The sequence below is a fragment of the Magnolia sinica genome, chromosome 2 (assembly GCF_029962835.1).
Source record: "Magnolia sinica isolate HGM2019 chromosome 2, MsV1, whole genome shotgun sequence".
Lineage (NCBI taxonomy): Eukaryota > Viridiplantae > Streptophyta > Magnoliopsida > Magnoliales > Magnoliaceae > Magnolia > Magnolia sinica.
Window position 1 is genome coordinate 127,572,468 of NC_080574.1, and position 13,339 is coordinate 127,585,806.

General features: G+C 37.0%; 1 protein-coding gene across 6 annotated transcripts in view; it reads left to right on the top strand.

Annotated features, from left to right (window-relative positions):
• Window positions 1-13,339, top strand: part of LOC131237593 (uncharacterized) — a 54,921-nt gene that overhangs the window by 3,950 nt on the left and 37,632 nt on the right. For 5 of the 6 annotated variants that reach the window (XM_058235451.1, XM_058235450.1, XM_058235449.1 and 2 more), the window contains exons 3-5: window positions 3,403-3,523; window positions 8,483-8,564; window positions 8,640-8,710. In XM_058235451.1, coding sequence (XP_058091434.1) covers window positions 3,403-3,523; window positions 8,483-8,564; window positions 8,640-8,710 — 274 coding nt within the window. Of the gene's footprint in view, window positions 1-3,028; window positions 3,114-3,402; window positions 3,524-8,482; window positions 8,565-8,639; window positions 8,711-13,339 lie in introns of all 6 variants that reach the window. The other variant, XM_058235452.1, reaches the window with a different exon arrangement.

Below are 13,339 nucleotides of genomic sequence, written 5' to 3' on the forward strand. Positions count from 1 at the left end.
CCACAGCTCTCCTCGTAGCCAGGCGATCTGCCTTGTTAGCCTCACTATCATCAGGGACGTAACAAGTGTTCCTGCAAACAACAAGAGAATCAACCCAAAATCTAATTGGATAGTGAATCAAGAAGATGGACAATAAAAGACTATCATAGGTAAAACATCCCGAAGAGACAACGGGGCCCTTACTCATGTCGCAATGGTGGATTCACAAGAGTTTCAACACGAGGTCATGGGTGGTGAAATCCCACCGTGGTGTGAGTGTGTGGGTGCGTGCATAAAAAAAAAAAAAACTACTATTTTTGTAGATGTGGAGGAACGTATCAATCTAGAGGAAAAGCATCACAAAGAATAACAATTAGATAAATTCAAGTGACAAGTCCTCAAACATGACCCCAGTAATGAGAGGAATCTGAACACTTTTGAAGGAAGAGAAGTGTAAAATTGGTTGTGCATGAATATCTTCCATAAAAATGTGTGTGAAGGAAAGGCATGGAAGATGATTATTAGCAGCGGCTGTAAACTGAACGTGGCATCCCTTATCAAATGGGGTGGGCAGTGGGCTATCGAGAGTTTAACACTGCTATCCCTGTATACAATCGGTAGTTGGTGACATTTTCATTCGGAATGAGCATTATGAGGATTCTGTTTGGTGTGACATGATTCCAATGGAAGTGGGGGAAATTATTGGTAAGGCCGTGGCTTTATGATAGGAGGGCGCATGGGCTCGTGAGTGCCAGTACCTTCATGCATACCACAATCCAAACTACATTGAAGCTGATGAGGGATTATATCATCTCAAGGAGAAGCTGTTGGAAGCTAAATCCTCCTCTCGTTCTCTTACCATGCACTAGCTTGAGGGGACTAATCAGGAACAAAGAGGTGAGTAACATGAGATGAATGGCTCCCCAAGTGAGATGGCAAATGGCGAATTGAATCAAATTAGCGGATGTTGATGAGTTGAACATTGAGGCAAACGTAAAGTCATCTATGGTGATGCAGAGATGCGATGGGTGTTTCACTATCTGAAAGGAGATCGAAGATTTGAAAACAAGCACGGGTTGCAGAAAAGTACAAGAGGAAGCGATGTGATCCACTGCAGAATCTAGTACGAGTTGTAGCGTTTGACATAGGTTAAACGCTGTACGGGGATGGTTCATGGAAATTGACAAGTCAGAACTTGAGCCCAATTCCTTCTAGTTCAAGGGGAATCAATGCCAGAAAACTCCAGTCATCAAGATCCATCAGATTAGGTCTATGGGTGGTCCCCCATGAGCCAGATTGATTTAAGAGAACGGCCCCATCTTTATTCTGGAGCACTTATGGATCTCACACATGGCGATGGATGGGTCCACATGGTGGCCAATTGACTGGTGGACCCTATAGCACCTTTCAGTTGGATTGTTTGACCAGCTGTGGGTCCTACATGTTTCTTTAGCCCACACGATTGGAATGTTTAGTAGAAAACATGTTCCCGTTTCATTTGAGCAGTAGCCTTTTACTTCGGTTTGGAGTAGTTTTTTTTTTTTTCCACCTAGTTAAGGTTTATCTGACTTGTCTAGCTAGTTACCTTATTAATATCATTGTAATTGGAACTGGGTGGAAAAATAGAAATTAGAACTCTATATACAAAAAGACGTGGAATAATGAAATGGAACTTTAGATTATTATTACTTTGAACCTGTGACTGGTTCCTTTTTTTTTCCTTAAAAAAAAATAATTTATACTCTGTGTTGTGATGTGCTAGAAGTGAGACTTGTTTTGGTGGTGAGACTCCATTAGTTATCTTCTTTTCATCTCCTCCCCATGGTTTCTTTGTCCTTACATTCTACATTCCTGTGTCCTTTTGGTTTGCTGACTTGGTGATCAAGAATTGCTAAAGTTGATGGGTGTTTGGCTGAATGGTGAATTAGAGGTGTCTTTGGGTATTTCGTGGGTAAACTGTTGTCTTCTTATTTAGGCCTTCCTCTTATGTATTGGCAAATGAAATAAACATTGACAGGTGGACTTGGAATGATATCTTGTGGAGATTAAGATGATAGCTAGTGGAAGAGAGTGGTAGCAAGTAAATATGCACTTTTGGGGGGCATTGGTTCACATTGCACTTTTCAAGATACAGGTCTTCTGGTCTATGGAAAGTGGTCTTCAGGGTGGGAAAAGCTTTTCCAGAAGGGAGATCAAATTTTGTTAGGACGGTTCTTGAATCTGGCTCTGGGAAGATGGCATCTGATAACCCCTTCTAGGTAATTTATTCCTTGTCTATACTTCGTGTATGCTGAGAAAGATGTGATGGCATCCCATTGTTACTCTGTCCTAACTCCTAAGATATTGGGTGGTGTAGTCAGTAGTCCCCAGATTTTTGCAAAGATCTTAGAGACGTTGAATTCAAAGAGTTTGTCAGCTTAATGGAGCAGCTCCATAGATGGACTTTGATGTTGGAGGGACAAGATTTAAATCGTAGATATAATTTTCTTTTTTGGAAAGGTAGAATGGCAGATATATCAAGAAGATTTTCTGTAAAATCGCTCTAGACTCACTTTCGAGCAACTCTCAGCTAGTATATGGAAGCCCCATGGGTTCTGGTATTTGGGTGGCTAGTTGGTAAGCATATGGTGCTCACTATTGACCATCTGAGGAATAGGCAAATGATAATCCCCTGAATGCATTCATTTTATGCCTTTCTGATGCAGATCTTGGGGATTATTTGTTTATGCAATGTATCTTCTCTTCCATTGTTTAGTGGAGGTTTCTTGTTTTCGTATGTGGAATGAGGGTTGCAGAGGTCCAAAAGTAAAGTTCTTTGGTGGCTAGCTTTGCCTGTTGGTTGCTGGTTGACCTGGTTTGAGTGTGACAATAGAACATTCTGCAACTCGTTGAACTGTGCAATGTTTAGTTGGGCAAACACTTACTCAGTTTGCTAATTGGCTCTTGGGAGCATTTGAAAGGAATTGGGGAGAGGAGTCTTTGATGTATTGAGCAGATGGTTCCTCATCATCTGATCTGTAATTGCATCTTTTGTACTTGTTTTTGTCAGGTTTAATAAAAAAATGTTTCCTTTCAAAAAAGAATCGCTAAAGCTGCTGGAATTCTACTAAGAAAATCAGAAATCCAATTTTCCGGTACGTTTTCCTGTACTTTAATACATAAAACTGAATCTAAGCATGTTTCTAGGTTTGGGTTTCCTTCAAAGGGAGGGTATTTACTTTGCAAATTCTTTTAGTGAAAAAAAAAATTGTCACTTGTTGACAAAGGTAATTAATTGCATGATTAAAGATTATTGATAAACCATACCTGATTGTTTTGAAAGGTGATAAACAATTCCTGATTAAAATTTCCAATGAAATAAATTGGTATTTATGTTATTTATCACCATCCTTACCTTCATTGTAACTCTCTTGTTGTGTACAGGTAATCATCGGAACGAAATGGATGATTATCAACCAAAAGACATTACCAAAGACAATAGACAACTTCTTGATAATAATACAGCTCAAAGCCTATCTGGTGAAGATATTGATGCAATGAGGAGGTTAGAGCATACTTTTTTTGCCCCTTAATTGCATGTTGCTCTGTTTTAAAATTTTCATGTGGTTTATAATTTGAAATTGGGAGTTACATTGTTTATTACAAAATAATTGTTGTCATTATGATTGACAATATATAACCTTTTGCTTCTTTTTTCTTTTCTTTTATGATTAACAATACAAGAAGACTTTCTATGGAATTTAAATGGTTATATTTGTTGTGCTGTGTACTTTTTTTTTTCCTTTTAAATTAGTCTACCATGTGTGTTTGTATGGGCATCTGCACAAGTATCGTGTTTGACATGTTGTGGTATTTTCTAAAATATTTATTAAGTTAAAAAATATATATTAAAATTGTTAGTGAGTTGTGCAAATGTTTATAGAAGAAAGTGCTTTGTGGAGTCATCTATGGAATTGGATTATATAACCACATGATTTTGATGAGGTGTTCTTGTGACATTCAAACCCCGGTATTGCTAATCACAATTTTTTTGTGATCCTAAAATGGCCATCCACACAATAAAGAATCAAAGGTGGATGGGTATGTCAGGAGCATTTGTATAACACCTAACTATATTTTTAAATTGGTGAAGAAGGGGAAGTAATGATGAAATATTTTCCAATTGAAAAAAAAATGAAAAAAAAAATGCTACCAGATCCCCTTAGGGCTTGTTTGGATTTGTTGAAATATAAATTGAGGAAACATCATTTCCGTGAAAATGATATTTCCTTTGTTTTTGTAAATTTCTTGGAAATGCTGTTTCCATTTCGCTCACACTTTCTGAAACATGCTCATTTTTGTTTCATTTCCTAGCCTTAAGACCGTCATTTCCAAGAAATTGAGGGAAATAGGAGGAAATGACCTCTCTTTTTATAAAATGCCCCACATGATAGTCATAGGTACTACCACCCATCTTCAAAGTGCCCCACATGTGCAACTGTCTATCTTCAAGTGCTCCCACATGAGCCAATGTGCCACATGTGCTGCATGTACCACCATCCATCTTAAAGCACCACATGTGTGCCATTGTGCCATGTGTTGTTGCTTATATTTTAGTGACCCATGTTTCAATGTGCCACACATCCCAATATGCTACCCCTAACTTCAAACACCCTACATTTGCTACATGTTTTATTGAGGTACATGTGCCGCATGGGCCGGCGTCCATCTTAAAGTGCTTCACATGTGCGACATGTGCCAATGTGCGACATAAGCAACACATGCCACCGACCACCTTTAAGTGTCTCATATATGCAAACGTCCATTCAAGTGCCTGACGTGTGCCAATGTTTCCATTATTCATCTTAAAGCTCTATACACATGCCCGTGTGGCCACGTGTAACATGTACAACCACCCATCATCAAGTGTGTCAATGTGCCACACACCCCAATGTGCCATGTGTGCAACTATGCCACCCTCATCTCAAGCACCCCGCATGTGCAAGTATACCACATTTGCTATTTTGCCACATGTGCCACCATCATCTTTAAGCGCTTTAAATGCATCATACATGTGAACCGGCCACATGTATAACATGTGCCACCATCCATCTTCAAGCATCCACACATGCCAATGTCCCACTTGTGTAAATGTGCCATGTGTGACAATGTGACACGTGCCACAATCCATCTTCAGTGTACATGTGTCACCTTCTGTCTTTGAGTAAAATTTTCATGAAAAATGCCTTTTTTCCAAACAACAGTTTTGGAAAGAAGAACTTTTTTTTCAAGAAAATTTTGTTGAAAAACAACCAAGGGAAACGACTTTTCTTTCCTCACTATTTTCTAGAATGGTGTTTCTCGAATAACACCATTTTCTTCAAAAGTTTTTCCATGAATCCAAACAGGCTCTAATAGAATATGGAAAACCTCAAGGGCATGAGATGAATACTGACCAAATTAGATATTTTTGGTAGCAGTCTACGTGAAGATCTCAAGTCTAGAGTTAAAAAAGAAATTTAGCTGGTGATTTATTGGAGAAGAAATCTGATCAGGGATTACATTTCTTGTGCCAATAAAAATTTATTTGTAATTATTTGGGAGAAACCTTATTCCAAACTAAAATCTCATTTTCATGGTTATTGTATTTATCTTTTTCAAATTTTCAATATTGTACGAATGCTGTGAACAAACTAGTACATAGATTGGAGTGCTTGCAGAAGTTACTCCTGATGAGTTCAATTGTGCAAGTATGGATCATATAATTGACATGTGTAGTGTCCTCTAGCACCTGGTCCATACAAATTCAGTTTGTGGTTTGGTGTTCTAGACGATTGAGCTAATGGGTGGCACACACCCTGGGTGTATCATTCCCACAAGACAGCCCTGATGGGACAACTGTAACAGTTAACTGGTGCCTTGCAAATAGACAATTAAGGAAAAAAAGATCAACAGTCCACATTCAATGGAAAAATGCCAGATTGTGTGGCTGGAGACTTCCAATCTGGGAGATTTTGGGACAGTCTCCATCCATGGTGGGCCTATTGAATCAACATTCTGAATCACGGAACCATGGTCCCCACTTGTACAGTTGGGTGCTTGAGGACATATTGATGGAAGATCATATAGTTCGTTCTATTTTTTGTGAAAAGTAGATGTTCATAATGCTTGTTGGATGTCTAAACGTCAGGGTGTTTGGATTCATGGAAATTTTTTTTTGAGGAAATGGTATTTCTTCTAGAAAACAATGGGAAAGCCGTTTCCCTTAATTGTTTTTTAACAAGAATTTTCATGAAAATTTTTCTTGCATTTCCAAATCCATTGTTTGGAAAAAAAAAGAGAATTTTCATGAAAATTTTATTCAAAGATAAAAGGTGACACATGAGTGTATTGAAGATGGATTTTGACACATGTCCACATTGGCATATGTGGGACATTGGCACATATGGGCGGTTGATGATGGATGACGGCACATGTAGCACAATGGCACTTGTATTGGCACACACGGGGTACTCGAAGATGAGGGTGGCATATATGCACATGCGGCACATTGATATGAGGGGCACTTGAAGATGGGCAGTTGTACGTGTCGCACATTGGTGCTTTAATGGAGCTTTAAGATGGATTGTGGTATATGGTACATTGGCACATACGGGGCACTTAAATGGACGTTTGCACATGTTGGGCACTTGAAAGTTGTCGGTGGAATATGTTGCACATGTTAGCATATTGGCATATGTCACACATGTGAAGCGCTTAAAGATGGACGGTGACCATGTAACACATGCGGTTCAATAGCACATGTGGGGCATTCAAAGATGCGGGTGGTGCATGTTGCACGTGGTACATTGACACTTAAAGATGGGAGGTGACACATGTTGCTTATGTGAAACATTATCGCATATGTGGCGCTTTAAGATGAATGGTGACACATGTTGCACATGTGACACATTTGCACATGTGGGGCACTTGAAGATAGATAGTTACACACGCGGGGCACTTAGAGGATGGGTTGTGACATATGTCTGTCATGTGGGGCACTTTATAAAGAGAGGGGTCATTTCCTCTTATTCTCCTCAATTTCTTGGAAATGACTATTCCTTAGTGCGGGCAGGACAACGAAACATGGGCATTTTTAAGGAAATGAGATATGGAAACAGAAATTTACAAAAACAAACAATGGAAACACCATTTCCATGGAAATGACATTTTAGTTTATGTTCCGATGGATCCAAACAGGCCCCTACGAAACTATGATCAGATTTTTTGTTTTTTTTGAAAGATAACTATGATAGGATTTAGGTGCCATTTGATAAACTTAAAAATGAGCTCTGAAAATTAACTTAAGTGTTGAAAACTTTTTCTTTTGGAGAGATAACTGAAAATTTATTAAAAGACTTGCCCAAAGATGGGGAAAGAATACAATTGAAAACTTAAAGTGCTAAATTGTAAAATTGAAATAATTTTAGGGATATTTTAGTCAAAAGTGAAAAGAATTTTAATGCACCACTACTTTCAGCATTCAACCTTCAGCATTAAGTGAAGGGAGTAGAGCTGAAAAAAAAAGACCCATATTTTCAGTCAAAATTAATTTAAGCACTTAATAAGTTGGATTTGCCAAATGATTTGAATCAGTGACAATCAATGAAAATATCAACTTTCAGTGATAAGTGCTGAAAATAAGTTTTATCAAACGGCCATCTTCCAAAAAGAAAAAGAAAAAGAAAAAACTATAATCTGATTTCCATGCATGGATTGATTTGATCACTTATCATACAATTAAGTTAATCGATATGTATATAATAATGGATGTCAATGAGAACGTATGTTTAATGAATGTAAATTTTCCTATATTGTTTTATTTCACATTTTTTTGAAAAAATAAATATTCTAGAGTATTTTTGAGAAAATTTATGACTTATAAATACTTTACATTTTGACTTGTGCCTAATTCCAATTTTCAGAATGTTGGCAATGATTATGTGGAATCCGACGCTGCTGGCAACTCTGCAAGAGTTTCTTAGGCCAATAGATTACCATGAGCATGCTTATGTGCTTGTTGGCGCCCCTAATAAAATGAATAGGCAACTGAAGTTGAAAAGAACGCACCAAAGAAATGTACTCAGAACTGTGCTTCAACCACTTTACCCTAGTATAACAGTCCCTCTACGTGTCCATCCCAATACATTGAACCAGTCCTGGTTAACCATGGGTGGGAGAGCTCATATTTGGACCTGCAATCTAAAATCATATGGAAGTTTGATATGTTTACGGATTGTATATGGTGAACATTGATGTGTCTGATTGAATTTATCTCTTCCCCTTTATATTTTAATATACTCGTATTTATCAACTTCTTGGTGAAACTGGTATGGTATTTATTCATTTATTTGTTGAATGGAACTTTAGAGATAGTTTCAGTTATCCAAAGCCATACTGTGGCATGTAAATTGTGGAAGAAACATTCTATTGAGGAAGCTTCTTATTTGAAAGTTTCTAACTAATTGTTAGGGTTTTAATGCAGAGAGGGTGCTAGTGGTGATCAAATAGTTGAGGCTCTTATAGCTAACAGCTCAACATTTGAAAATAAGACATTGTTTTCGCAAGTGAGTTTTGCTTATTGTAACTCAAAACTTAAAATCCTGCATTATTTGATTTCCTGATTTTCAGTTGAACTGCAGGAGAAATATAGGCTTAAAAAACAAAAGAAATATGCCCCCAGGGTACTCCTGAGGCGTCCTTTTGCTCGCAGGTATCATGTTTGAATTTCATTATCTTGGTTATTTGCATGTTGCAAATGTCATGTTTTGGCAATATTACATAAGGTGAATGGTTTGCATTATTGAATTGAAACTTCTTTCATCTGATCAAAGCCTTCTTTTCTAAATTTCTTGTGATTCAAAATTTCTAACCTATGCAAGCTTTGTTTCTGTTTCCTGTAGTGGGTACAACTAGATATTCCCCCTGGGGACATTGGCATGTGGTATAGGATTAGTTGGTGCTATAAAGAATTATTGCTGCGAATTTGATGCTTCACTCCCTATAAATATCAATCTAATGATGTTGTGGTCTAACCAATGATTTAGAACTTGACATTTGATGCTGGTTGGCCCTGCAAAGACTGAGTCATCTCTTTGCATCCAGCTACAGTTGAATGACTCACTGTTCTTTTTGTTGAAAGAATAAAAAGAAGTGGAAAAATAAGCAAAACATGAAAGGAATTCTAAGTGGTAGACGTGCATGTGCGTGCGCGTGCGCGGCAACAAAACAGATCAAGGGAACAAGCCTCCCCAAGATCCCAGAAAGAAAGAAAGAAAGCTGAACTTAGGACCAAACTAACTACCCACGGGACAAACTGATGCCGATCCCACGTAAGATTAGGAAATGAAACCCCTTTAAAATGAGGAGAAGCAATGGCCCCACGCAACACCATGAGCTGAATTTTCCCTTCCACTTGTGCCATCAATGACTCTTTGGCTTCAAAGTCTCTTGGATTTATCTCTTTCTAGATCCTTGGCGAGATCAACTACAGAATTCCCTTCCCTATGAATGTAGCAAAGGACGCTGAGAGAGTGCTCTTCAACTCCCTAATTTCTTCCACCCATCTCCTCAAGCTCCACGAATATGCTCCTTCTGAAGAAGCTAACTGATGACATTCAAAGAGTCACCCTCGAGGTGTCAGAGTTATCATTAAGGAAATTTGGCGGTGAAGTGATGAACTGATGGTGCATACAAAGCTATTAGCGAGAAAAGTTAATGTTTCAAAACCTGGGAAGGGATTAGAAACCAGGAAAATCTAGAACAATATAGAAATGCCAAAAAAATTGCGTAGTAGTAAGCAAGGCTAAACTTAAGGCTTATGATCTTCAGCTTAGATTGGGGACAAGAGAATGTGAGAAAGATGTCATTAAACTTGCAAAAATGGGAGAGAGAAAGGGTAGGGACCTATATCATGTTAGATGCAATAAGAGTGATTTGGGGGGGGGGGGGGGAACTTACTAAATGACAAGTGGTATAGGATGAACCATAAACTTGACGTTGGAGCCCATAGATAATTTCGTAGGGTTAAGATATCCAAAGGTGAGGAAGCTTTGAGAAAGATGAAAACAGGAAAGACCATAGACTAGGTGGTATTCTGAATATTGGTATCGGCAAGCGTGTTGGCTTGGCCAATGGCGCATATCAGTATCGGACCATGTTGGACAATTTTTTTTTTTTTTTATTTTTTTTTAATCCGAAGAAATATGGAAGATATTGGAAAAATAAGAAAAAAAAAATCAAGATATCCCAGAATCCATCACACACATATATATATATATATATATATATATATATGTCTTGAACATGTATTCAATGGTGTATCGGACCATTCTTTGGTAAGAGTGCTATATATCAAGTTGACTTGTTGTAAGCTGTGATGTTAGAGTCTTTCGGATATAAATTGTTGATGCATGTCCTAAATTAATATAATAAATTATTAATACTATTATCATTATCTCTTGACTATTGGACTGTCTAATGATTCAAAATAAAGACATTCAACTAAACACATGAAGTCACACACATGAAGTCACAAAACAACTAACATTAAAAGAAAACAATAAAATAATTACAATGATAGCATCTAACTTTAATAAAAAAACAAAAAAATACAAAAATTGATAAAGAAATGAGGTGAATATTATCGTATTCATCTCTTAGCATTTCACCCACACGTCCACTTCCCCAAATTGATTTAAAAAAATACACAAAATTACAAAAATGGTCTAAAAAATACATTAAGAAACAAAATTACAGCTCATAGATGTTAGATCTATGTCTAAATAACATATATCTATGTTCAATCAACACTAATTTTAATTTCCTTGATCTGATTTTTGATATATATATATATATATATATATATATATATATATATATATATATATATATGAAAATTACCTAAAAAGGGTGAAAATATGTTAAAAATAAAATTACAGCATATAAATGAGATCAGTAAAAGGTGGATAAGCTATTTTCTAGAACTTACTAAATGACAACCACTCAGAGTGTGTAGGATAGGAGGAACCATAAACTTAAATGACGTTGAAGACCATAGATAATTCCGTAGGGTTAGGATATCTAAGGTGAAGAAGCTTTGAGAAAGATGAAAACATGGAAGACCATAGACTAGATGGTATCATGGTTCTGAATATCGGTATCGGCAAACATGTCAGCTTGGCCAACATCGCATATCAGTACGGCCCTGTATCGGACCGTGTTGGACAAATTTTTTTTTTTTTTTTTTTAATCCAAAAAAATATGGGAGATATTGGAAAAATAGGGAAAAAATTCAAGATATCCAAGAATCTATCAAATTCAAATGTCTTTTTTTTTTTGGGTGTGTTTTGAACATGTATTCAATGGTGTATCAGACCATTCTTTGGTAGGAGTGCTATATATCTTGTTGACTTGTTGTAAGCTGTGATGTTGAGTCTTTCGGATATAAATTGTTGATGTATGTCCTAAATTAATATAATATGTTATTAATATGATTATGAGTATCTCTCAACTATTGGATTGTCTAATGATTCAAAATAAAGACATCCAACTAAACACATGAAGTCACAAAACAACTAACATTAAAAGAAAACAATAAAATAAATATAATGATAGCATCTAAACTTGGATTAAAAAAAAACAAAAAATTATAAAAACTGATAAAGAAAAGAGGTAAATATGATTGTATTCATCTTACCATTTCACCCACATGTCCAGTTAATGCGGGGGCATTTTCACACCGGGCTCGAGTGGGGTGGCCTGTGGGATGCAGGGGCACACTCGGGGTGGGTGGCCCGAATAACCCATGGATTTGGGGCCCATGGAGGCAGGTGACTCATGTGAGGCGGAACCCGTGGATTTGGGGCCCACGAGGAGGGTTCGACCGAGGATAACCCATGGATTTGGGGCCTAGGCTATGAGATAAAGGGATTAATTCGCCATGCTCTAATAGTTCGAGCTTTTAGAGCAAGTGGTTAATTGTCCTACATCAAATTGGTATTAGAGCGGGAGGTCTCATGTTCGAGACTCCTCACCGGGGGTGATTAATGTGGGGACATTTTCACACCGGGCTCGAGTGGGGTGGCCTGTGAGATGCAGGGGCATACTCGGGGTGGGTGGCTCGCATAACCCATGGATTTGGGGCCTGTGGAGGCGGGTGGCTCATGTGAGGCAGAGCTCATGGATTTGGGGCCTACGAGAGGGCGAAACCCATGTATTTTAGGGCCTACGAGGAGGGTTCGGCCAAGGACCTAACCCATGGATTTGGAGCCTGGGCTATGAGATAAAGGGATTAATTCGCTATGCTCTAACAGTTCGAGCTTTTAGAGCAAATGGTTAATTATCCTGCATCACCAGTTCCCCAAATTGATTTAAAAAATACACAAAATTATGAAAATGGTCTAAGAAATACATTAAGAAACAAAATTACAGCTCATAGATGTTAGATCTATGTCTAAATAACATATATCTATGTTTAATCAACACTACTATTTAATTTGATCTGATTTTATTATTTATTTATTTATTAATTATTATTATTATTATTTTTTTGAAAATTGCCAAAAAAAGGGTGAAAATATGTTAAAAATAAAATTACAGCAAATAAACGAGATTAATAAAAGGTGGATAGGCTATTTTCTAGAACTTACTAAATGACAACCACTTGGAGTGCATAGGATAGGAGGAACCATAAACTTAAATGACGTTGGAGACCATAGATAATTTCATAGGGTTAGGATATCTAAGGTGAAGAAGCTTTGAGAAAGATGAAAACAGGAAAGACCATAGACTAGACGGTATCATGGTTCTGAATATTGGTATCAGTAAGCGTGTCGGCCTGGCCAATGTTGCATATCAGTATCGGCCTTGTATCGGACCGTGTTGGACAAATATATATTTTTTTTAATCCAAAAAAATATGGAAGATATTGGAAAAAATAGGAAAAAAAAAATCAAGATATCCAAGAATCTATCAAATGTCTTTTTTTTTTTTTTTTTTGGGTGTCTTGAACATGTATTCAATGGTGTATCAGACCATTCTTTGGTAAGAGTGCTATATATCAGGTTTACTTGTTGTAAGCTGTGATGTTGATTCTTTCGGATATAAACTGTTGATGTATGCCCTAAATTAATATAATATATTATTAATATGATTATGATTATCTCTCAACTATTGGACTGTCTAATTATTCAAAATAAAGACATTCAACTAAACACAATGAAGTCACAAAACAACTAACATTAAAAGAAAACAATAAAATAAATACAATGATAGCATCTAACTTTGATAAAAAAAAAACAAAAAATTACAAAAACTGATAAGGCAAATATGATTGTATTCA